Below are 27924 nucleotides of genomic sequence, written 5' to 3'. Positions count from 1 at the left end.
TTTAGGCTTACCGTATTTAAGTGTTTTTATTTGTTTTTCATAATTGTACCTGCATTAAGAAATATACCATGTACCAGAAGTAAAATAATTTTTAACTATACATTATTTGAAAAAACAGGTTCAATGTGCACATTTTTGCTTAAAAATTGCTTTACTGAAGTCATAAATACAATACATATTAAATTATATAAATACATATATAATATGATATCAAAAGGTTGGATTCCCCTGGTCTATAAGTATGTTTAAATATAATACATTGATTACATGTGTAGCTATTAATATGTTTTTTATTCCGATCGAGCATACGACAAAAAACACACGCACTTTGTTATCATCGCGGCGGGGCCGCACACGAGCGTTTACTCGGTTGCGCAATGCTCGTGCAGTTTTCAGTGGCAGCGTGTACGGGGCGCTTGCTTAGCGTTTCAGTGTAGGAACGATCGGTGGTTTCAGTGCAGCGTTGTTGTGGGCGCGGTGCCGACCGGTGCGCGGCCATGTGTCCCGAGCCGAGTGCCGACATGACCTCGAGCCGGCGCTGACCTCAGCGGAGGCTGCGCCCTCGCTGCCCTCGCCGCCCGACCAGGTACCCCCGCCGCCGAATCGATCGCACGTATACGTGAAAATAAAACAAAAATGGCGTCTATTTCAACAAAATGGCTTTGTCTCCGAATAAACTATATGATTTTACGCGCATGACAGCTGAGCAAACGTTATTATCGTAACTCCGTGACATTTTATTTATTTTAAACATGGTCACTTTCGATCGTGTTATGTTCGGGATGAAAATTTATAATGAAAAATTGGACATATTCGATCATTTTTTTTAAATACGGTTGCGAGCTGATCTGGTTCAAACGCTTGTGTTTCAAGGTCGCGGCCGAACCGGTAACGTTTGTTTGTAAATTTATTGAAAAATATTCGCTTTTTTACGATCGATCGAGAACCTCGCTTATCCGGCTCAAGGAGTCTCTCGTAAACATCTCCATTCTTCGTTCATCTCGTAATAAAAAAACGACTCACTTGAATCATAGCAAGATAAAAGTCGGCCATATTTTTATTCTGACGAATTAATTTATATTCAATAATAATAAAATCAGCACAAGTTTTGAGAACAATTTTTTTTAAATCTATCAATGAAAAGTTGTTCGAATCATAGCACGATAAAAGCCGGCCATCTTATTAATCGCGACCGATTAAATAATTGAGTCAAAGGCGTTCGCACTCCAATTGTTTCAGACGGCTGTTTAATGTCAGGTGTCGGGTTATCGCACGCCATTCGCGTTACCACAACTAAATGTTGTTATTATGCAATGTACGACGAATACGTTCGAAAAATAACACCGAAAGTGAACGAGGTCGCGGAAGCCGGATACAATAAAATTTCCTCTTTTGATAATGTTTTTGTATGCGATGTTGCCAGTAGGAAAAATGCAAAGCATGTCTATAAAAAAGGGGTCTCTTTACCACATATTTTATATGCAAACAATTTTTAATTCGATTGTCCGTTTTGTGTAAATTGCCACGCATAATAAGTGTAATAGAAAAATGTGTTGTTGATTTTTACTATATTCATATATTCCTTTTTATTTGCAATCATCGTCACACAGTGGAAGATCAAATAATTGAAGAAAAAAACATATTTTTTCAATTTAATTTTATTTTAAATCGCTTTTAACTTTTTTCTATTTCTCTCTTAAGATTTTTATAATGAGTCGAATAGCCGGCATTGAAAAAATGATGAGACTGACTAATGAACTTATCCGATAAGTTTCATGGCGATATCATTAAAACTGCGCCAGTTATCGTGTTCCCAAAAACCCACATAAATGACCAAAATATTTTTAAAAAAAATCCATTTTTTTATTTTTAAACAGTTTTCACCTTTACTTTCTTCTTGACAGAGTTGTTTTTTAATAGCTGCCATTTGAAAACAAAATGGTGGATTGAGCTATGAATATCTATTATAGAACATTTTTAACCTCTGTTTTTTCTCTAGATTTTTTTATCTAAGTTGCGTATTTTTTATATTTTTAATATCGGCTATTCTTAAACAAGGTAGCGGATCAGGCTGACTGACAAACTTAGCCGAGATATTCACAAAGTATATTTTTAGAACAGGTTACATGTCGATATTATTAAAACTACGACAGTGTCGTGTCGTCTAAAACCATTATATCCCATGTTTGTGTCATCTTAGGAAAAAAAAATTTTGTTTTATTTTTTATACAAAACTCACCATTATATAATTGAATATCATTTGTCAAGTCGAAACGTTTGTCAAGGCGAGTCCGAAATCTATCAAATATGGAATCAACAAAGTAAAAAACGAGTCCGTACAAGAAAAAAATAATCTATTACTGAAATTCGTGATAATTTTACATATTTTTGTGATAAAAAGTATAAATTATTTTATATTTGTGATAAAAAGTGTAAATCGTTGTGTTATACAATTTTTTTGCGTTCTAAACATACATACATATGTATATAATGAAATGTACAGTTCTGGATTTCTTAAAGTTTGAAATATAACTTGTACCTAGCAAATACATATTTAAAAAAATTACGAACATTTAAATCTTGAAGATTTATTTTATGCAGATCTTAGAACAGTTTATTCAAAGATAGATAAACTCATGCACAAGGCTTAAATGCGAGAGAAAGAATATGTATTTAATAGTTTAGCGTTAAGGAACAAAAAAAAAAAAGAACCACTTAGTCCTCGTAATAATTGTTGACATTTTGTATTTTTAGGAAATTAGGAAAATTTTGGAATTTATATATTTAAAATATTTTTTATGTAAAACAATAAAAAAATTGCACTCCTAATTAAAAATTTGGTAACAAATATATTCAAAAGCTAATCATTAATATTTTATTTAATTATATTGCAGTTTATCAATTATAATATTTTGATATTTTCGGTATGTTAGGTTCGTTTGCTTTTTTCAGTAGTATTTTTTATGAATCTGTTAAGAATCTTTTTTCGGTACAAAGTATTCATTTTGAAAATTTTAAACAAAAAAAAGAACCGAAATATTTCAGCGAAATAACCGTTTATGAGTAAAATAGCTAAAATTTTCACATTGGTTTTTCAACATTTTCTTCATAAAATGGTAGTATAAAGTAAATTCCCGCATACTAAGCCGCATTTCGTTGGACTATTTTCTACTTCGGAACACTTCACAAATTCTGACATTTTTACGGAACAATGGTTATCTTATTGCTAAAAATTCTACTACCCAATTTTTGGCCGATTTCACATGTCAAACGGATGGATCCGATATAAATAAATTCGTTTATCTTTGATCACTCCTTGCGTGGCATGCACTCCTTATATGGATGTCTTCGTTTTTCGTACATTTTGGAATATAAAATTGAACTGCATATATTTATTAGTAGTCTGTTCGTTTAAGTTGATATGAATATAAATACAGAAGCGCACTAACGGAATTGAAAAGATTGTATGAGAACGGGTCGTTTGTTATGTAAATTTATTCTAACAAAGACTATATTAGTAGTCTACAGAAACTTGAGGACCGCGGTTTATTTTATTCGTACAGCACGAAACTCTTGGATATCTTTATGTTTTTCTATAAGGAAAATATCGAGAAATAATTAGCAAAACAGCGTGTAGATTAAAAATTTGGTATGATTTGTATTTTTATTTTATTTTTCCGTAAATTAAAAGTCGTACAACACGTAAAAAATGTGTTTAATATAATATTTAAAATAAAAAAGTTGTTTGAAAAGTCAGTGAATTTAATGCAATCCACTTTCAATTAAATTTTGGCGTATTGCCCAAAAAAAATGGCTTTATTATTACAACCAAAGCTAATTATTTAGCTTCCCGTCGGCAGTTTGTTACATTTCTGGTCTAATGAAACATACTTTGACGAACGGGTGGCAATTATATACAGATTGTACCGCTGTAATAGTATTTTATTAACGTTATAGTTGTAATTACATAGTTATTGCAAATTATATAAATGATTGGTGGACGAGGCTCCGTCGGGCGTAGCGCTCCACCAAAGAATGAATGTTGTACTCGTCGCCGTCACGTCAGTGTTACTAGTGTGCTGCCTAGTTTGTGTTAAAATAAATCAGACCCCCACAACACACTTTTCTCACAGTCATAAGGTCAATATCTATTTGCGTAATAGTCTTTGATTGAATAATAGTCACATGTATCTTTGAATGAATACTAAAATATTAATGGACCAGTTCGAGTCTTGAAATCCAAATGCACAAATTTAAGTCTTATTTTTGCGGATTACCTGTAATATAAAGATTCCATGGTCAACGTCTTGGCCACACCAGCTCTACATAAACATGGCTCGTTTAAACGCTTTTTTAACACAGTTTTACGGGTTATAACCGTATTATTTGTTTACTAATTATATCAATATTGTTTTTAACCCACTTCGACTTAGTGTGTAACACTAGACACGCGCCTTTAGGCGAAACGTGCTTTTCAGCACAGTCGTAAACAGCGAAAACACACCCTTCAATCAATCATCTTCGCCGTTCATATCGAAATGGAGTAACATAAAACCGTCGAGATGTTTACACCTGATGTTTATGACGGCCGACGTCTATATGTCTGCTTTATGCGCCTAATAAACTCGTTTCCCTTTAATTAATTCGTAGAAAGCTTCCGGAAGTTTGCCTACGAATTACAACATCACGTAGAAAGTAACACGTAAGCCGCCTCATTGTCTTTTCATCACCGTAGTCTTTGATTACTAATAAAACTCTTAAAAATAATTAGTGCTATTGGGGAGTAAGAACCGCTCTCTGTGCATAAAAATCCAGTATAAATGCGCTGGTACTGACTTGTACTTGACCAAGCGCCTAAGTGATTGTAGTATTAGAACTCGTATCGGAGCTTATGCCGGTACAGGCAGTTGTTTCGGTATGAAAGCAAAAAGTATCCTCGCTTGCACCCGCCAGTAGCTTAAAGAAAAGCTTAGCGACATACAACAAAAAGGAGAACCCAGCGAATCATATCCCAACGCTCCTAAAAGAAAGGAACTGAGATATGAGAACAGAATATAACCAAATATACTCTTACAAAGATATCTTAAGAACCTTTTCGACTAAAAGGGAGTAGTTGATTATTTGGGGATTCTAAATTATAGATCCCGATTCAAGAATGATATGAACTGAAATGTCATAGAAGACGCGAATAACGGATCGTCAAATTGAAATGCGTTCTTCATAACAAAGCCGGGAAAATTGGAAGATTTATCACAGACGTCGTTTACGTGTAGATAGAACCTCCACTTGCTCTCAAAAGTGATTCCGAGATCTTTAGTGGAAGTTTATCTAGCCAAAATGTTCCCACCGAGATCGAATAAATAAACTAATGGCGAACGGGATTGAGAAAATGACCCAGTATGGCACTTTCCGACACTAAAAGACCGACGTTTAACGAAAAAAAAATCTAAATCACTCTGTAGAGAGAAGAAGTCCGCAACAGATCGAATGTAATTATTCAATTTTCAATCATCTCCATTCAGAAAAAACTTCAATTTGTGACTGCCGTATGTATGTCAATAAATGAAGAGGGCCAAAGTTGGACCCTTGAGGAACCCCCGAAGTGGTGAAATACTTTTTCGACAATCGGCCGCCATAGATTACAAACTGTCTACGATCGCTGAAATAACTCGAGAATAGTTAAATCATCCAAAAAACCGAGGTCTTACATTTTTTTAATAATAACATCACTTACTGGTACTGCGTATATGTGCTTATTTATTTAATTTTTCCAGTTAAATTATAACCGTAATAGCGTAGTACGTTATGTCTAGCCTGATAACCCAAAGGTCACGGGTTCGAGTCCCCGCAGCAGACTTGGTTTGTTTTCAATAAAAATGTCTTATTATTATAAATCTGCCCCAAATGCAATGTGATATCTATTGATTGTTAATTATCATAGCATAATGATTTATAATTAAATATATAGATGTCATCGATTCCGAGTTAATACTTGTAGATATTCATTATGTCTGATTGACTTACTCTTTTAAGCGTTGTAAAGCTGATGTCATACACCTGTAAGATTACAACGGAATATTAAAAATAAAACAATTTGTCTGTAAAAGCTTTCTTGAGTATTTTATTTTTTTGCGAATGTCTGGTGATGGGTTGGCAATGAGTAAAATATGTATCATATTTGTTGTGAAGTTATTTAAAGTTAATGTTATTTGATTGAAATATAATTATGGATCCTACCGCTGCGCTTCGTCCAGTGTTGTTTGCTTAACTACAGTGTTTCCAACTGTATCGCGGTCCCAACATTTAAAAATACTTACATCTAAAACATTTTATGATATTAACAATATTAGAAACATTATTTTATAGTATAACAGTAATTTAATATTCCGATCTAGCCAAAAACAATCTCTCGGCGCCAAGTTGTTATGAAAATAAATTTCTGATCTGCGTTTAGAGTGCATAATTCTTCAGCCAATCAAGTATCCCAAGCAGCATCCCGATTCACTCGTTTTACGATCGCAATTCAAAATTCGATTCGACCTCGACCTCGAACGAGTATACGTATGATAAATCATCCGCGTGTATTTGTTATTCCAGCCGTACGATTGGCGTTTATAGGAGGACCTCGAACATCAGAAGAAGCTTCGCCGCGTTTTATTATCGCGCGATGAAGCCCCGCGAGAAGAATGCGTTTGTTTGCTCGATTGTTTCAGGTGTAGCGTCGGCGAATTAACCGGTTCCTAAAGCAAACTGTTTACCCGTGCACACTAATAAAGTTCTGCAAATAGACAAGCGTGTAAAACGAGTGTGCGGTTCACCGAAAGAACGAGGATCCTTTTTCTTTCATCGTGCCGGGCAATTTTCGCGGAATTTTCAACGAGATCCGCTGGAAATGAAAACATTTAATGCGCTCTGGCTGAAAATAGCCCTATCGAGTAATCGCATGTAGTCGTTGTAGTTCAAGATTGGCGCGCTAATTCCAAGAGCATCAAGTTTGCGATTAAAGTATGGCTCAATTCTGTAAAAAATGTTGTGTTTATTTATTTTATAAAAAAGTACATAACCATCCACGTTTTATTGAACAGTTTTTGTGTATACAGCACAATAGAGCTACCAACCATGATAATTTGGTGTTGTAGTACTCATAGATTCAAGTGGATTGGCATTCAATAAATATTACGAGAGGTAGAAATTTAAAATCAAGTGGAAAGGGCCAGTAACGTAGAATGGAAATCTAGCGTTAAATGCTTGGGTTCACACTTAAACTTTAAGCGTAAATTTAATAAACACATTTCGTAAGGGCCTGCCGCTATTATGACACTTAGACCGATATTTAATAGAAAGAGCATGCATACCACAAATTTGAAATACCAACAATCAAAGAACATTGTCATTTTCATACCAAAAAATACTATTGAAATATTTACATAACCACACTGTGTGGTCTTATTCTTAAAACTCGCGTTAATTTACTGTGACCAAAATTATCATCCATCGACAAGGAAAGAAGACAATAGCGTAAAGGATGGGACCACACAAAAGCCCTCGTTACGACCAGAAAAAATCACATAAATAACACGCAAGTGTTCTTACTATAAATATTCTCCGTCATTGAAAGAATATTTCTTTATTTCAAATGTCACTTTCTAAAGGCGTATACTTATTTCGTTGATTCTAAGAAACGAGTGCATCGATTGCTTCGTGATTGAGATTGGTCAGCACGTTTTGCAGACACTCACATACTCCGACAGACACTCGAAGAGACTAGCAGATTCACCCCGCCTGACAGACGCGAAGATACGGTCTGAGGCTCCCGAACACGATCATCGCAGCAAGGGGAACTGCCTCCAGACACTCACTCGAAGACCCCTGAGGATCTTCCACGGACATCATCCTTGCGCCAACTTCTCTACCACCGCTCGAAGAATAACGATCTCGCTTCATAATATTTTATGTGTACTTTTATAATATTATTTTTAAAGCAAAATTGTTTTGACCTAGAAATTTACAGCAAAAACATGAAAATTAAGATATATACATATTTTCTGCATAAATATTTCAATGGCTTTTCAGTGACACTGTATGAATGCGATCTATGAAACTTTTATGCAATGTAATAATTTTGAATATATAAAACTTGATATATTGTAGCTAGTAATATTTAAATTTTCTCTCTATATATTATATATACAAATCGATTACTGTGATTGCTATAACGTAACATATTCAATACAATATCTTATGTCACGTCATATCGTCGATTTTATGTAATACATTGAAAAGGCGATTCGCGGACAAGGACGCACCGCAATTTCGCATTCGGATCACACAAAAGTGAGCGAGAGATAGAGGCCGGGGTCAATCTCGACCCCCTCGAGAATTATTTCGCTCCAGATCGGACATGATTGATGTCTGTTTGGCGCCGAACCATCTCAAGAGATTAATCGCGGCTCGTTTCATAATCGCTTTCATCGCGCATCTAACGTCTAAAGAAACTAAGAATGTCTCCAGAGGTAAAAGCGGAACAGTGTTTTTCATATATCATACGAAGTGATCGAATTCTGGAGCATGACATTTCGAAGAAAAATAATACATATTATTAACGAATGATAAAATATAGGTCGATAGAATCGTACATTCTACATATGATAAATCAAGTACGTGATTCTAATCGTTTGATTTTTCCTTCTTTATGTTGTACTCTTAGTCCCTTGATATCGAGCATGATGAAATATAAAAGGGATGGCCAACTTTGTCAGGATTGCGATCAACTATATTTTTTTCGACTTATTTTAATCTTAGGATTTTAATGGATTTTTTGATTTGATTTAGATTGTACTTTCATTTCTCCCGCCAAAATTAGAAAATCTGGAAAATAATTGGGTAACGCTTAAATAATCTTCCGTGTGACAATTCTTCAAACTCTTAAAATCTTCTTAAATTTTTATATGTTTTGTTACAAATATATTTAAAAAAATATTTGTTCAAGGACAAGAAATATCACATTGCAAAGTAATAATTTAATTTTCAAGCACTATAATATAAAAATTAAATAGCTGTGCAAATGTATTTGCATCTGTTTAAATATCCACGAAATCCTTAAATCGACTAATATTAAATTGAATCAGAATTTCAATTTAATATATCATTATAATATTCCCAGTGAAAATATTTTTTGCGAATTTTACTTTAAAATAAAATGAAAGGCATACGTTTATTATGGAGCTTATTTTAATGCGTTTAATTATCCATTATGTTCTTATCTTCAAGCTTCAATGTAATACAGCTGTTCAGATTTATTTGAAACCAAAAATTGTTAAATTCAATAGTTGTCACAAATAAAACACTCCATATGTATGTTTTACAGTCGAAAACAAATCTATTATATTTCGTTTGAATCTAAGAACTTTATAATCACAAAAGTTTTCCATCCAATCGATTATCGCAATTTGGCAGATTGGCATATGTTTTCGCCAATACTTTTCCGCTTCTCCTCCCCTCCCCTCTCTATGTCTATCTTCTTTCAATGACAAACAACAATGTTGTGTTATTATTTTTATTGAGCGTGTCATCATCGTCATTAGCATTATGCAACGATGTCTCCTCTCGAGTGTTTGATACTAGCGCGATTGACGTGCCGTGAGTGCGTCCCGATAGTGAGTTTTGACAACTTTCGTTGCCATATGGCGCTCGCAGAATATTAATAATTATTTTATTCCGTATGTTTTTGGCTGCGACGTTGTCGGTTTGCCTTTTTGAGCTAATTCGCTGCACAAACACGGAGGGTAGGGTATGCTCACGGGGGGCATAAACAAAGACGAGGCCGGAAAATCGAGCAATTCCTGTATTTCCGCTTCAGTGATATCGACCGGTTTTTCGGACAAATGTTTGTGATGTGTTTAATATGATTTTGCTCAAGACAGTGGTTTATCGGACAATTTTAATCTTTTTTTATATTTTAATAAATGAATTTTATAAAATACAACAATATTATTCTCACTCACAGTTTAATTCTATACATACAATCTTATCGCATTGTTTTTTTTTCTTGTCATTTTTTTTATATTGCATACCTCTTTCACTAAAGAATTATTTTAAATTATAATTTATTGATGCAGTGAGATTTTTTAATAATTTGCTTCTTTGCATACATTTTTGTAAAAATATTTAATCTTATTAATCGGTGATATTTTTACGATTTCATCAACGTTGTTCACGTGTCAATATAATATACATATTTTCTTTATAATCTTTTACAACACCTAGAAACCTTATGTTTATACAATCGACCGCTACTTCAAAGGCTTCGCAATTTTTTTAAATAAATATTATTATCCCGCTTCCGAATACTTTACACACGCACTATAAAATTTTGCATACATTTTTTGTTAAGCATTTAACGATTCTACGTTACATGCTTCCGCAACGATGAAACGAATTTATGAATAAAATCGAATTTTAATTCTATTAAAATGTTATTTTATATTTTATAATAGCAATAGAATGCCATTTGATAATAATTCGTGTTGGTATGCTAAGTAAATTGTTAAAAAAATATTAACTAAAATATATTTTTCATCATAAATCACGATTTTTCGTCGTAAAACGCAACGAAAGATATACGATGCTGATAAATGGCTGTGTTTATTGATGTTTATTAGGCGAAACTATGGCTAAGGTCATAATAAATTTCACACACAGATTTTCAGACATAAAATACAGTATATATAAATTGTTTTTTTTATATTACATACACATTGTTTTTATAGGCAAAACGAATATACGTAATGTCTTTTTAATGGTTATATTTTTCCGGTGAATAATTATTTATGGTTTAATAAAGTTTTCTATTCATTAATTTATATTTATTTATGGTTCAAAACCACTGAACCAGTGAATTCGCCCCTTTATTATTAGCCTAGGATAAAGGGCGTTTGGTGTTAAAGATTCGCTATATATTTGGACACTTATGAACGTTAAAACCTTGTAGAATCGATATTGTGGCTATATGTCTTTATAGGGATTAAAGAAGAGAGAGTATTTTATTTAATACATTTTCATATTATTTTTTATTTCAATCTTTCGTTTTAACCTGAAAGGCGTAAGCCCAATGCGCCTGTACCAACTGAATAAGTCAATCAATATAATTAATTATAAATTATTATGTGTATTATAATTTCTAATCAATATATGTAACTTTGCAACTGGAGCTGATTTTTAATAATAGCGCATTTTATATACAAAAATTTGAGTCAGCTGCTGTGGCTCGAGCCCGCGACCTCTGAGATACCAGTCAAGTCTACTACGCTATTCCGAATACATTGAAATACATCAGGTTGTGCCATTACTCTTTGCGATTTTTTCCATTACATTTACAAAAGTTTATAACTTTTTATAAACAAATTTTTATTATTCTTTAATGGTCGCCAATTGATAGCGCTATACCAGCGCTATTCAATTGTCGACCCGCATTAAAATTAAATTTATAAAAAAAAGGGTCACCTCGGACATTTTGGTTCGTTTACCCAGGCATGGGGTAAACAATTTTTTTGGCTCTTGAAATGTTTGCAAAAGAAAAACTGGCCTGTGGACTGAAAGAAGTTAGACAGCACTGATATATAAACAGCTACTGTGTTACAGCAAATCACGAGCTAACTCTTTTAGCTGCTTTAGCGAGAATTTAAAAATTATTTAAGCCATTAAAATCGTACTTTTCGAAACTGGAAAAATATCCCACAATTCTGAAAAACGTTTTTAATGAATGGTTACTTTTTGTTCAAAATTTTAACAAATTTTACTGAAAATTGAATCGTGGAAATGGATATATTTGAAATTACTCTGTGGAAGAAGATCGAGGAGAGCTATTTGTTTAGTTCTAGTCACCGATTCGTAAATATATATGACGGCGAATTATTCACAAATGAAACAGTCGAAAAATGTCGACAAAATAACGACCCCTGCCAGCATAGATGGGTTTATTTTTTTTAATATTTCATGGATAAACAAGTTTTTTTATGGACGTTATTTTAATGGGGCAGGTGAGAGCATTTACCCCCCCCCCCCTCCATTTTAATTTGGCGAGAAAAATGCATGTTATTAAATTAAATACTATAAATCTTATTAAATTTAAATATAAAAAAAAAATCACGTCCCTGATTCTAAACTAGAAATTCTGGGGTTATCCCTCAAATAAAATCTAAAAAAACAGTCTCGAATCTATCCCAAAAATATTTTATTTAAAAATGTCATTTCAGTGAAATCATTTTGGAATACATTTTCACCGGTAGATTCATATTTTTACCAGTGAAAAATATATAAATGTTACAGTGAATATATATTTTTTAGCAAAGTTATATTTTCACTAGTGAAGTCCAAATACATTTTCACGAGTATATATATATATTTCTACTGGCGAAAATAGTTTTTAACTGATAGGCGCTAGTAAAATTATATGCTGTTCTAAAATTTCTGAAATTCAATTTGTAAGTTGCGAAACTTTAACTGTTTAAACCCAAACCTAACTTATATGAATTAACCAAACCCAACTTATAGTTTTAGAACTTTTATTAGATCAAGTCCAAAATATAAACTAAGCCAACTCATCTCTCAGGGGGAAGTAAACAGAAAAAGTACAGATAGACATCGCATCTCACAAGTTGCTCCATGGTTAGTCTGCACTTACCCATATTACTACGGACTTCTGATATGAGAGTCAAACCAAATGTTGGTCAATAGAAGGGCGCAAAAACAATTATCACTTCCCAGAAGTCAAAAATTCACGTCAAAAGCAATAAAATAGCACGATTTTATTGCTTTTGACTTCTGAGATGTGCTAATTGTTTTTAGCACTCTCCTATTGGTCAAAATTCGGTTTAGATATACTATTATTGTTTTAAAATATTTATGCTGTATGCCCAATATTTTATTTCTGTAGTATTTTAAGCATCTCTTTTTTTCAATTTTCGCAACTATTCAAAAATTATCGTAGCTATTCAACATTTTAATATATATAAACTAGCATTTTTGAATGAATATTTTCTTGCATATAAAAATATTTTCCCATGCAAAATCTGCAAAATGAGCTATAAAAATACATTTAAGGCAATATCTTATAATGATCTAAAGAGCACTATTTTTTTGAGAGAAAATAGTTTTTAAAAAAAAGCTCAAAATACGTTTCTCTACATATCATATTTTTTATCAGCTTTATCAATGAAAATTTAATAAAATATTCAAAAATTTCACACTACACGGCCAAATTGGTATCGTAATTTTCATTTAATATAACTAAAACTATTGTGACAATATCAATAAAAATAGTGTTGTGTGGCTAAATTAATTTCATATTATTTGAAATCATTGAGTACAATATCAATTTTTTTAGTAAAAATAATTTCGCACTTGGATAAAATGACATATGATAACAGTTCAGATGTTATATTTTCTTATCTCGATAACTCGTGTCAAATAATGATAGACGACTTATTGTTTTTTCGTTTTATAATTTTTTTTTAAATCTCATACGGTGCATTTTTATGTTCTACACTAAAATATTTATTATATTCTACAAATGTGAAAGGGTTCCGTTACTAAATTTAATTGGAAAAACTGCTCTACATTCATACGAACATTCATATATATGAAGATGGCTTTCACGATAAGAGATAAAGTGAGCATAAAAGGTCTTGGCAATTACGCACAGTATGAGGTCTATAGCCGAATACTCTTTTCTATGAATATGTATTGTATAATCAAGCTATTCAAAATAATATGAAATACATTTGGCATGTGTCTAAAATGATACATTTTCGATTTTACCCTTGAAAGGCTACGTTGCTATAATATTATTTATTTATTACAAATCTAACTACTGTTATATTTATTTATTTATTACAAATCTAACTAATGTGACTTGATATAAAATAGCAATTTTTTTAATCTTCCGTTGTATCCTGACAAAAAACATACATATAAAAATCAGACAATTTGGCCTAACATACACGATTTTTTTTGTAAATCATAGAATTGCATTTTTTAAATAAATTAGGTAATATGTGTTTTAAAAATTTGAAACTTTTTTTGTGTACTATCAAAAATGTAAAGTAATAAAAAGCAATAATATTTAATTGTTAAAACATTAAATAAAAAAATAAAATGTAGATCAAGTTTGATGTAAAAAAAACCGTCAACACATTTTAATTAAATCGTCTAGTATACCCTATCCTTAGTTTGTAAAATAAAAAAATAACAACGCATTATTTTCCAATATTTTTTTCCATAACTATACAAAAATAAATATTTTCTTACTGTATTGTGATGAATATCCCTGGAATGTTATAGCGCGGCGTAGTTTCGCCTGTCACAGAATACATCTAGCGAAGGCAAGAAAAACAATAACAAAGAATACGCTATATGGGGGAACGCTATAGGTGGGACGCTATAGGCAACTTCGCTATATGGGGGTTTAATGTACTACACTTTAACAAAACATGCAGCATTATACACATGTACGTACACGCATGTTATTATGAAAACATCATTGTATCATTATAATATTAACTATAAATGCATTTTTTTACATACTTTACTAAGTTGTGATCGCAATTTTTCTTTCAGGCTGATTTAAAAATTGCCTTAATTTTTAATTTAATTGAAACGCGCATTACATATATTTAAAATCCGTCGTCCGTCTGCCGCTGAAAGGTTTCCCAGCAAAGCCTCTTTACTCGCGACCCAGTAATTAGGCAAAAAGGCTTCGCGACCTTCGCCGGGTCGTAATACCACGAACGCTACTCATTCGCAAAGAGTCCCGAGACGAGCTAGCCGGCTGTCACCGCCTCGGTAATCTCGTTTTCCCCGATTTCCCTGCCTTCTCGGATCGAGCGAAACTCCCTCGTATGACTGATTCGATTAAAGCGGTCGCAACGTTTCGCCGCCAATTGACGGTTAAACGATATCGCCACATATCTCATACTGATTCCGTTTATTGAATTAGACGCAGCACAAGAATGGCGGCTGGCAATTTTATAATTTAGAGTCGCAGATGGGTCACCGTTGATGATAACAACGATAATGATAACTATCGTCTTTCGCAGGGTCTGTGATCGGACACTCTTCCGGCGACAATGACCAAAAAGTTCGAGTTCTACTGGCAGATACCCGTTCCGGAACCACTTCTACAGGTCAGTTGATATTGTGTATGATATTATATTTTTTTTAAATCGGTTATTAATGGGTTATAAAATTTACCAGGGCGCGGTGTTTGATCGATGGACGGAAGAGAAAGATAATACCGACTACGAGCCTAATTGCCTGTTCAAAGTTGACGAGTATGGATTCTTCATTTACTGGAAGAGCGACGGCAAGGTTTGTGTTTTGTGTTGTAATAGTGGTAATGTTTCCCCTCGGCGGGATTCCGACACCCACGGGTTTTTCGGTGACGTCATTCTCCTCCCGTGGCCGCCTTTACCTTCGCCCTTTTCTCTATAATGCACGTTACAATAAATTGTTGTCAAATATGTATTCGGAAAATTCGATAAAAATAATAGAAACAAGATGATGAATCTAGGCATGCTAGAGGTATGAATATTTCGCGGTACGGCTTGTAAATTCGTGCTTTATACTCATAATCTTGCGCTTCTTTTTTTAATTGAATAACTTCATTATTTTTATTTATTAATATCTCAATAATAAACATTAACACGTTGTGTGCAACGTGCGAGTATTTATATGTTTTTACAAGTCTCTTTAGCTCCTATTTTCAAACCAGATTTCCACTTTAATTTTTTTTGTGCAGCGCACCCTCGGTAATAAAATACATATTGTGTTTATTATAGTTGGAAATGTATTGATAATAAATCAGAAATACTTATCAAATGATTATATAATAATCATTGTCGAGCATCGCTTTTTGTACATTTTAGAATATTTAGAAATACTATAATACTGAAACAGAACGCTTAGATTGTCTCTAATCACGGGGCCAAACATTATGTTTATGCATTCGTATTGTCAAACGAAATCGATAAGATTATGCGTAGACGTATTTAAAACTACAATCTCTCTTTTGTGATGATAATCGCAAGCGCTTTCTACCATTAACAGCAATATCAAAGACAATAAACATAAGAGCTTAATCTATAATAGTGTATGATACCAGAAGTATAGCAGATTAAGATATTTTCATTATTATCAACAAATAGGACTCATTTTCGCTTACGTGCGTGTAGATGAGTAAATTACCGCAAATTAAAATATTGAAGGCTATATCAGCGTTTCCCAAACTAAGTCGCTAAAAGTTTTTGCAATTTGATTTTTATTATATAACAGTTATTAATATTTTTTGTTGTCCCATTAGTCTGCGTTTTTTCTTATATTTACAAAAATGTATAACTTTTTATAAAATAACGATAATTTAACTATTATCAAACGTTTATATTAATGCCTGCACTACACTCTCTGGAAGTTGTCCGAACCGAAGTTACAACTGAAGTCGGCCGAGACCTACGACTTCGAGTAAGCGATCACACTGTCGCAAATTTCATATACCGTCCGGACGGCGGCTTCTGTCACGTACAGCCCGCATATTTGCGCGCGATCAAAAAATGTGCCAAATAATCGCAATTTTTAAATTGTCATATTATTAAAATTACGCTACTGATAATTATAAAAAATTGTGTGGGCACTCACCAATACAATATCAGTGAAAACTTTTCGGTCGTAAATATTCAATTTACGCAAAATCTTTGTTGACTTTTGCAAAATGCCATAAGGCATAAAAATGATACTTCAGAATACGAACACCACATCTGTGACTATCCTAGAATTTGTCACCATCGATTCTCAATAAGAATTTGTTATGGTGTGAAATTTATATAAACCGGTCTATGAAAATACATAAGGATTTTTGTTAGCAAAATCAAGTACCACAAATTTTTTTTTATTATTAAATTTTATATGAAAAAAATATAATAACGATATCTGTTAGAATAATATACTATCAAAAATATAATTAATCCCTTTTGGTGTCCTAAAATATACAAAGATGTCAGTAAGAGTCTGTTGAAGTCCCAGATAAGCACGTGGTATTATAACTTGACCACGTGACCACGATGCAGCGCTCGACATGCGTGTTAACCATAGGACGCCTACGCACATACTGAAATTGAAGCGAGTTACTCGTTCTATCTCAGTTTGCAAAACACCATATCATTATCTCTCTCACTCTCGTCACTTAGCACCTTGGCCAACTTCTAGAGAGTGTAGTGCAGGTATAAGACTTTTTATAACAATAATACGAGTGAGAATCGAATAAAGCACATCGAGAATAAAGCAGATCGAATGCCTAAATTTACTGCTACTAATTTACCTTTGTTAAATATTTTCTTTCACGTTTAATATTTTTTAAACGTTCAAAAAGCAAAAAAGTCAACAATAATTTGCAAACAAATTTTAATACAAGAGGAGCCGCGTCAAAAAACTACAATCTGTCCCTTTGAACAATAATGTTTTTCGTGAAAGTGCTACCTAGAAAGTGGGTGCTTTTGAAGGCAATGTTCCGCTTCTTTTATTTCTTGTATAATATTTATAAGAAAGGCTAAAGGAACTTATACCTGAAATACATACCATAGTTCAGATTCATTATTTGAGGTCGGTTTTTACCTTTTTTGTGAATATATTCTTGTTATGATTTTTTCCAGAGTTGGGTCCCTCATGGAGTACGAGCCCCGGGAATTTGTTCCCTCTCCCCCCCCCCCTTTCAGCAGGCCTGTACATCAGTAGATGTATATATCGGGAGTAAATGTGACACTTTCAATTTTGCGGAACTTGTTTTAAAGTTTACGTATATAATAAAACTTAACTAACTACATTTGAATTGACAAAGTATGCACATAGTGCCTAGGGTAGGGGTTATTTATTGGTATCCGCGATTATTTTATCAACAGTAGAAATTATCATCTTTAACAGAAAGTTATCTGATTTACCGTAATTTTAAATCATTATGTCAATAAATTGAAACAGAAGTATGTATCCCCGGTTTTCTGGGTCTTGAAACTCTTATTACAATTTAGAAAAGATGATTTATTTTTTCTGTAAAATATAAAAAAGTCTACTTTTAGACCATATAAATAATTTTATCTATGAGTTTGGCTTACCTGGCAGAGCTAAACATTAACGCGATTTGTTCTAAATTAGCCTCTCTCCCATTCATCCAAGCTCATTTGTTATGCGCGCATATGTTATTAAGTAATATAAATAAACAACGCTCTTTCGACGTATGTTTTCGCATCTCTCTCAAAAGGTCATTAAAACTTTTTTGAGAACACGCTTATTTAAAAGCATCGTTTTTAACGAGACCTCAGCACACACTCGAGTCGAGTCTTTGAGAATATTCTTGCGCGACATATCTCTCATCTAAGAGTCCCGTCCTTGACCCACATTCTGCGGATCCTAGAAGATATTGCTCACTTTGCGTGCATTTTTTTCTCTCTTTCTTCCCCCCCGCTGAACTCTGCCCTTTCGTCGCGTCCTCGCTGTAACTTAAGTAGACTGCTCCACTTTTATTCAATACAAATAAAACGGTAATGTTGTTTTCATTTCAGGAAGGAGATGTCATTGAGTTGTGTCAAGTCAGTGACATCAGAGCTGGTGGCGTACCGAAGGTATTTATTTATTTACGCCCTTGGCGCTGAGTGGATCGGATCGTATTTTAACGTTGATTTTATTTTCAGGACTCCAAGTTAAATTTTAATTTATCGAATAAACATGGAGAGAGCTTGGAAGACAAATCTCTCACGATATGCAGCGGAACCGATTATATCAACATCAACATGCAGCACGTTGTATGCCCTGATGCTGCAACTGCTAAGGTACTGACAAAATTGACTTTGAATGAAATATATATTCGCAATTCTCGTTCCAAAAATTGGTCATAAATACATATGGCGCTCAGTTTTTTACTTAATAGATACATATGGCCCATTTAAATCATTGCATCCATGACCAAAAAAAAGATTATTTTAATATATTATGTCGGGGTAATTTGCATTTTTTATGACCATAATTTGCCGGAAAACTACTAGGAATTCTATAAACCATTTTGAATTATTTTTTGATAGTATCTGCGATATTAACAACAACAAAATGTGCTATTTTCCATTGATTTAGGTTTGGGTGGACGAATTGAGGAAGATAACGCACAATGTTAAAGCAAATAATTTTTGTCCCATGACTTGTCTGAAAAAACAGTGAGTTCCCAAATTTTAAAACAATATTGTACATAACGCATGTGGACATATTTTTGTGTTATTTTTTTTCTGTCATCATGCATGATTGTGTCATTCGAACATGTTTGTAAATCTTCAGACTACGGAAGATTTTTTTTGTTTTTATGTGTTAATTTCTATATTATTTTACCTGTTGTACATTTGACTTTGTATGTAAAATCGTGAGCGCTTCTCTTACACAACTCGCATATCAATTTTTTTGTTTTATTCATTGCATGCTATTAACATTTCCAACTCGGCTTAAAAAAGATATGGCAGGATGGCTTGCGTCTAATAACTCACAATAACAAAATAAATAACATTTGTCCTCGCACCATTCTTATGAGACAGTAAGTGCATGAAACCGACGCTTTAAACTATTCTTTTCATTTTAAAGTAACACAAGTCTAAATCGTTTTTTAATTATAGTTGGATGCGATTAGGATTCTTGACGGATCCGAAAGGAAAAGTTCCTGTGAAAGTCATCGCTAGGACGTTCGCATCTGGTAAAACTGAAAAACTAGTATACCAGTGTCTGTCAGATTTACAGCTACCATCTGGAAAATCAGACGCTATTGACAAAGAAGCGTTCACCTTTGATAAGTTTTACGAACTCTATCACAAGATCTGTCCTAGAAACGATATTGAAGAATTATTCAGATCAATGTGAGTGGATTTCTCTATGAGTGTATATATAGTTTTATAAATAAATACATATATTTTTTTATGTATAGAACTCAGGGTAAGGCCGATACTATAAATCTAGAACAATTCATCAACTTTTTAAACGAGAAGCAGCGTGATCCTCGTCTCAATGAAATCTTATATCCGCTCTACGACGAGAAGAGAGCAGCCGAGATCATCACTACTTACGAGCAAAATGATGAAGCACGGGAATCGAAAAAGTTGACAAAGGACGGGCTCATTAGATACCTTATGTCCGATGAAAATGCTCCTGTATTTTTGGATCGACTCGATATTTATATGGAGATGGATCAGCCATTATCGCATTACTACATCAACTCTTCCCACAACACTTATTTATCTGGAAGGCAGTTTGGCGGTAAAAGTTCCGTGGAGATGTACAGACAAGTATTATTAGCCGGATGCAGGTAATATAAATCCCATAACCGATGTACTATATTATTATATATTATTGATGATGATTTTCCTTATTAGATGCGTAGAATTGGATTGCTGGGACGGCAAAGGAGAAGACGAAGAACCGATCATCACTCACGGAATGGCCATGTGTACCGATATTTTGTTCAAAGATGTCATATACGCTCTGAGAGACACGGCCTTTGTGACTTCAGACTATCCGGTCATTTTGTCTTTTGAGAATCACTGTTGCAAGGTACAGCAAAACAAACTGGCCAGATACTGCGACGAGATTTTGGGAGATTTGTTGCTGAAAGAACCGTTACCTGATTTCCAGGTAAGAATTTGTTTATATTAAATGAAAACCATCCGACTGGAATCAATTTTTTTATTGTATATTTCCAGTTGGAACCGGGAGTTCCGTTGCCACCTCCATGCTTTCTAAAAAGGAAAATTCTGATAAAGAACAAAAGACTGAAATCCGAAGTTGAGAAACGAGAATTAGAATTGTTCAAACAAGGACAGTTTGTTATCGAAGATGAGGTTAAAGAAGATGCTTCAGCTGCCATTTTGGATAAAAAGCCGGAAGAAATCGTCGCAGCTGCCGCTGAAGCCGGCGATGATGCTCCTCCTCCTGTAGCGTACACGGGATCAACTACCAACGTACATCCGTGGCTCTCTTCTATGGTGAACTACGCTCAGCCTATTAAATTCCAAGGATTCGATGAGGCGGAACGTAAGTTTTTAATAAAATTAATTAATAAATTTCATTAGATCTAATCAATATTTATTTTATTTTAGAGAAAAACATCCATCATAACATGTCATCGTTTGCCGAAACCGCCGGTATGAACTACCTGAAACAACAAGCTATTGATTTTGTCAACTATAACAAGCGTCAAATGTCTAGGATCTATCCTAAAGGCACAAGAGCTGATTCATCGAATTACATGCCTCAAGTAAGCATATTTTTATATATGTCAAAAATAAGTAGAAAACTTGTTACGGGCAACCCTGCACTTCTCATTTCGCAATAAATAGCCCTTGTATTTGTAAAGGCACAGAATAGTCATTGGGATGCTTTTAGCTAATCCCTCAGATCTCTGAACGTCGCGCACTTAATATCATTAACCCTTTGAGTAGTAAGTTAATTTATTATTATACACCTGGGAGTGAGTTAATTTCATGTATTTTTCATTTATTGTATTTATGGTAAATCATTGTAAAAATCAGTGATTCTCAACATTTGATTTATTTTACTATTTTTTGTATTAGTATGTTTTAATAATTTATTTTAACACTTCTCTAATATTAAAATTCATTTAGTTCGGCTTTTGTGGAATTTTCTATATAAATTCAGAGGCTCTTAATATTTTTAATAAAATTATTATAGTATATTTTTTTCATATTAATTTATTTTGTACTCAATTTATTGATATTATTTTCTATAAAAAAAAAACATTTACACAAAAAAATATTATATAAATATTTTTTATTCCTAATTTCTTTAGTTTATGTATGTAAATATATAGCTATTTGGGGTGCCTCAAAACAGTGAAGATCGACCACCATACATGTACGCCGATACCGCTGGGGTTAAAGACTAATAGTATTCTTTTATTATGATTATAAAGCATATTGCGACCATATTTTTTTTCATGGTTAATGCGTCCATTTCAGAAAGTGCTTTACGCCCAACCGATGGTCGACACACTCCAATAAAGTGCTATAATTATGTTACAATACCATTTTACACTAAGCTATCTTTTGGAATTATATAATAAATAAAATAAATACTTTGATTATATCTTTATTAAATATATAACATACAAATTAATAATCTGGGGTACCTCAAAACCGAATAATACCGCTCAAAAGATAAAAAACTATTTTTATATAGTATTTTTTATTACGCTTTTAACAGTTTTTTTCTCATGGTCAATGCGTCAAGTGCTTTATACTCGAAGAGGTTAAGAAATAACAAAATAATCCAATAAACTCCTGATTATTTGAAATAAATTATTTTTAATAATTGGAACTAGAAAAAGTTTGATCTATTCTTGTTTTAGTTCTCTTTCAAGCTTTTCGTTCTTTTACAGATATTACACTATTTTTCTCTCAAGAATCAGTGCATAAAATATACGCAGAGATCAAGGCTAAAATGGAACATAATTATTAAATAAAAAAAAAAAAAAAAACATGAGCAAGAATTAAAATAAATAAAAATATTTAATTATAACATTAGTAAAATAAATTTTAAAATAAAATAAGCACTGTTCTAATAACACGGGCATGCAATGTAAAAGTTGTCTTGAATGTAAATAGTGATTTATATAGTTTTTCGTGTACCGATTTTTGAAAAAACTTTCTTTTACAGTTTCTTCACAAATCACACTTATAATTTTGACATACAATAAAACAAAATGTAGAGTGAAATGGTTTTTATGTACAATACACACATATTTATGGTATATTAAATATTTTTTTAGGTGTGTTAACACTTAAAAAAAATAGTACAAATCAGAATCAAAAGCATTTGCCCTCAAGCTAGTTGAAACTAGAGTAAAGAAGGGTAATTTTACACCAAGACAGCGCCTAAAAAGACGATAGAAAAAATCAATGGTTTTTCTTAGGAACTTCTTTCTTACCCACCGTAATCTTCAGACATTGTTCCAAACGACGAACATCTATTTAGATCCCTACAACATTTTTTTAAGTGGAAAAATATTTATAAAAACAGATAAAAAACCACATTAAAAAATGTATTGCATCCAATAATACATTATTTTTCGAATCAGATATAAAAAAAATGATTAACATATGGAGAATAATTGTAAAAAACGTAAAAGCAATACACGTTTTAATTTTTAACTCACTTTAAACAACTCAAACACTTATGAAACAGCTTGATATATTTTGGTGAAAATGTATTCTGATATGATTTCACTGATTTGCCAATGAAAATGTATTTTTAATATATATTTTTCCTATATGTAGGTATTTTGGAACGCTGGTTGCCAAATGGTGTCACTAAACTTCCAAACATCTGATTTACCGATGCAACTGAATCAAGGAAAATTTGAATACAATGGAAATTGCGGTTATCTATTGAAGCCCGATTTCATGAGAAGAGCCGATAGGAATTTCGACCCATTCGCCGATGCTCCAGTAGATGGTGTGATTGCAGCTCAGTGTGCCGTCCAGGTAATTATAGTTATGAGCTTATTTTACTAAGAATTTATTTATTAATCGTGTTTTACTATTCAGGTTATAGCCGGACAGTTTTTATCAGATAAGAAAGTTGGAACTTACGTCGAAGTTGATATGTACGGCCTACCGACGGACACTATTAGAAAAGAGTTCAGAACCAGAATGGTTCCCGCTAACGGTTTGAATCCGGTGTATAACGAAGAACCGTTCTTATTCAGAAAGGTCGTCCTTCCCGACTTGGCTGTGTTGCGTTTCGGCGTTTACGACGAGAACGGAAAGTTACTGGGACAGCGCATCTTACCGTTGGACGGTCTCCAAGCTGGCTACAGGCATATATCTCTCCGAACTGAAGCTAATTTCCCGATGTCTCTGCCCATGTTGTTCTGTAACATCGAGCTCAAGATCTACGTTCCGGACGGATTCGAAGATTTCATGGCGGCTCTCTCTGATCCGCGAGCGTTTATGGGAGCCGCTAAAGAGCGGTCAGATAATATGAAGTCGATGGGAATCGAAGAGTCGGCTGGAGCCGGACAAGCAGGTGGAGAGTCGAAGAAAGCTGAAGCCGAAAAGAAAGTCGAAGGTAAGTCTATATATATACATATATATATCAGTAGCGTGCCGTCCATACATGCGGTAGATTCAAAACGTCAACCGCATGTACGGTTAATGGTGAGCAACTCAGCCGTTACACATGCTCGTGTTTATAGTCGATCAACCGTGCAAATAAAGAAAATAAATTTTAAAATATAATTTTTTTCCCCCCCCCCCCTAACCGCATGCCATTTTAAAGTCACCGCACGCCACTGATTTATATATATATACATACATATTTTATTAGCGATATTTTTATTAATGCTTATGTGTGTATTACAGAACCTCCGCTCGTATTCGAGCCGATCACTGTCGAATCTTTGAGGCAAGAAAAGGGCTTCCAAAAGACAGGCAGAAAACAGCAGAAAGAATTAGATATGCTCAGGAAGCGTCACGCCAAAGAAAAGATGGCCATCCAAAAGGCGCAATGTGCTGCAATAGAAAAATTAATCAAAGGAAAAAAGTAATTCATGCTTGCTATAATACCGATTATATATATATATATATATATATAGGACTACAACAATTTTATTTTATGCAGCAAAGCGGAGCTGACGTCAGACCCTTCAGTTAGGAAGCTCGTCACCGAACAGACTGCTCAGTGGAGTGAATTAGCAGAGCGACAAAGGCGAGAACATTGGGCTAATCAACGCCAGCGTCTCCAAGAACAACGCGAATTGCTCGCAAGGCTTATGGAAACCGCTCAGCAGTCACAGATGAAGCAGATGGATGCAAAGCATGAGAGGTGATTGATTAACTGAACAATTATTCTACGATAAACTAAGATTAAAAACACTTATTAACTGTATTTTAATAGAGAAATCAAAGAAATTTACGCCCGTCAAGCTAAGATCTCCGTGGAGACGAGCAAAGAGGTGGCTAACGATAAAACGTTGAAGACAAAGGGTGAGAAAGATAGAAGACTACGAGAGAAGAAGCAGAATAATACCAAGAAGTTTGTGGACGAGAGAAAAGTGAGCATTTGATACTAAGCTAAGTATATTCATGTTTATGATAATATATTATAATACATATTTTCTAGACGGCAACAATCAAACAATCTAGGGAAAAGGAAAAGTTGAAATTGGCACATGAGAAACAATTGGAAGAATTGTCCAAAGAAGTTGATAATGTAATTTTTATGAATGAATATTTATGTATTTTTTATAATTGTTTTAATATTTTTCATTTATGATTCTAGCTTATTGAAATGTATAAGATTGAAGAGGCAGACTATGACATGAGTTCCAAAACTGAATTTTACGCATAAAACCCCATATGGACGATTTGATTGCTGACACTTTCAATTCACACTATAGTATTACGCTAACATACATAATTCATGTTGTAATTTGTGAATGTGGTAAAACCTCCGATAATTCAGACGAATCCACCTAAACTAATAATATTTATAATTATATGTTTTCGTTAGGTTTAAAACGTTTTAGTTGTATGTATTTTAATTTCATGTACCTATTTATATAAAATCACATTTTTTATGAAACTATATTTAAATTAATCTCTACGACTTGATTTCATTTGTGGAACAAAATATATTTTCTTGCCGATCTGATTTACAAACATACTTCAAGTTTAAAGGGATCAATAGAGTTTATAAAAAAATACATGATTTCCTATCTAGTTCTTAAAAATTATTTCAATTAAAAAAATATAATTATTGTGTTAGTTTAATTAGTTACATAATATTTGTTGATACATTGATAAATAAATAAAAAAGTTCTAGTCATTTCTTAATATTTTAACTATAGGACGCTTGAATATTGAACATGCCCTAATTGTACATTTTTTTTAATTGTTTTTTTATTATTATAATATATTTATTATTGACGGATTTTATTAAGGTAATACAAAATATATTTATTTAATAAAGAAAAGATCTTCCGTCTGAGTTCAATATACGTATACAACTTTAAAATTTCTTATTGAAACTATATTTTTATTTTCAAAATTATCGTTAAAAAAAGAAATTCTATAAACGTATATGTTATATATCATGAACGTTGCAAACGTTCAATGATGCCTTTATATGATGAATTGATCAAAGTGAGATAGATGTGTAAAACTTATTTTAAATATATTAGGGTTAATAAGTGTAAATGCAAAATTATAATAAGGTACGTAGGTGGTAGGCGTTGATTAGAAGATCACGGCATAATTTAGTTTGCAGTCACATTTTAATCGACACCACTTCATCACACTAAAAAGTTTGCACTAAGTGCCCTGACCAAAAAAAAAAGGTTTACGATGATATGTATTTGTGTAACTTAGACGTTTAAATTGATCGTTAGATTATATATTGGATAAATGTTTCGTTTAAAGCATTGAATGGTCCAGTGCCAATTTATAACTGTTGAAAATTTATAGTTTTCAGGTTTGACCTATTTTTATTGATAAATAAAATACCCCCTCTGTGATAACGATCGGTGCGAGTCCCATCGATATTGCGACTGCATCAAAATTTTATCGACGAAAGAATGAAAAACTGCCAAAATTGTATCCTAAACGAGAATGTATTTTATTAGCGGTTGGACGAGTTTGATTAACAGTACAAAAGCGTCACATGTGACTGTCGTATTTTTTTGTTAAATTGAAACTATTACATAGATTAATCTTTCAAAGGATGAAAAATATTAAGGCCTAGGAAATATTATATTATATGTAACGCAAAACTTTACATTGTTTATACTCATTCCAATATGTAACAGGAGAGTCTGTGCCAAAAGTTTCTATTTTTCCTTTTGTTTTTAAACGGAAAAAAGTAAACGTATACAATTTTAACATAACACTACGTTTTTTGGTAATTTACTATTTACGATATATCAATTTTCAGACATCAATTTTTTCATTAAAAATGAAAACGTTACTTTTTATTAGAATCTTTCCTAAGATAAGAGATAAAACATTAAAGTTAAATAAAACATAGCGTGAATCCTTATTCATGTATTATAACAACATATTTATAATCTATGAAATAAAAAAAATATATGAATATAAATTGTTTTCTTTTATCGGGTTTTGAGCCCTGTGGGGTGTGACTCGCAGCCAGTAAGACGCAGGTGGAAACTAGTAAGAAATTTATTAGATTATATTACATATTGCGACAGACTATGATGAGCGAGATCGTTATTCTCCGAGCGTGGTGGAGAAGCTGGTGCAGGGATGATGTCTATAGAAGATCTTCAGAAATCTTATGTGTATAACGAAGGTTGATCCCTCTCCGGTGTGAGCGTCCGCGGGCGGACGGGTGTCTGTCGGAGTCTGTAAGGTGACTGACTGTGACTGCCTTATGTATTCAGGGCTGCAAAGCTTGCTGATCGATTACAATCATATACCGATTATCCAGAGAATCGCTGCACTCGCTTCTTAGAATAACGAAATAAGTATACGCCTTTAGAAAGTGACATTTGCTTGATTGATATCTCCGAGGTCGAAGAATTGTGTAACGGAATTTTCTGGTCTTACTGTGCTATATTGTTTCCTGTGACCGTTTCATAACAAAGAAATATTTATTCAATACACCAGAGAATCCTTGTGTGTTATTTATGAGAGTTCAGGTCGTAACCAGAGTCTTTGTGTAATCACACTAATGTTAAATAATCATTTTCGTCACAGTAATTACGTGAGTTTCAAGAATGAGGTCCTTTACAAACATGGCTCTGTGTGATCTCCACATTTTTATTTATATATTAGATCTCTGAACGTCACACACTTAATAACTTTACCCCTTTGAGTAGTA

General features: G+C 33.1%; 1 protein-coding gene across 4 annotated transcripts; it reads left to right on the top strand.

Annotated features, from left to right (window-relative positions):
• Positions 1–454: 454 nt before the first annotated feature.
• On the top strand, positions 455–27173 carry norpA (no receptor potential A). 4 transcript variants are annotated; one of them, XM_088200827.1, is made up of 18 exons: positions 455–586; positions 15096–15182; positions 15253–15366; positions 18603–18662; positions 18732–18869; positions 19536–19615; positions 19695–19931; positions 20000–20377; positions 20445–20703; positions 20772–21102; positions 21168–21325; positions 23364–23570; positions 23634–24156; positions 24450–24630; positions 24709–24912; positions 24985–25141; positions 25210–25299; positions 25369–27173. In XM_088200827.1, the coding sequence occupies exons 2-18, from the start codon at positions 15126–15128 to the stop codon at positions 25435–25437; spliced, it is 3243 nt and encodes a 1080-aa protein (XP_088056953.1). In that variant the 5' UTR covers positions 455–586; positions 15096–15125; the 3' UTR covers positions 25438–27173. The 4 variants fall into 4 exon arrangements, with proteins under 4 accessions (XP_088056953.1, XP_088056952.1, XP_088056955.1 ...); XM_088200826.1 differs by lacking the exon at positions 19536–19615 and adding an exon at positions 19168–19247; XM_088200829.1 differs by having other exon boundaries at positions 19168–19615.
• Positions 27174–27924: the final 751 nt, after the last annotated feature.

Source organism: Plectrocnemia conspersa, unplaced genomic scaffold (assembly GCF_051122295.1).
Source record: "Plectrocnemia conspersa isolate PC_06_02 unplaced genomic scaffold, ASM5112229v1 ptg000012l, whole genome shotgun sequence".
NCBI lineage: Eukaryota > Metazoa > Arthropoda > Insecta > Trichoptera > Polycentropodidae > Plectrocnemia > Plectrocnemia conspersa.
Note: the sequence above shows the minus strand (reverse complement) of the source record. Positions and strands in the feature narration are given on the sequence as shown.

Excerpts from the sequence above, each read along its gene's own strand:
- norpA (XM_088200827.1), top strand. The coding sequence starts at position 15,126 with ATGACCAAAAAGTTCGAGTTCTACTGGCAGATACCCGTTCCGGAACCA. Across the intron at positions 15,367-18,602 it reads ACTGGAAGAGCGACGGCAAG|GAAGGAGATGTCATTGAGTT; the intron begins GTTTGTGTTTTG and ends TTTTCATTTCAG. Across the intron at positions 21,326-23,363 it reads CATCGAATTACATGCCTCAA|GTATTTTGGAACGCTGGTTG; the intron begins GTAAGCATATTT and ends TCCTATATGTAG.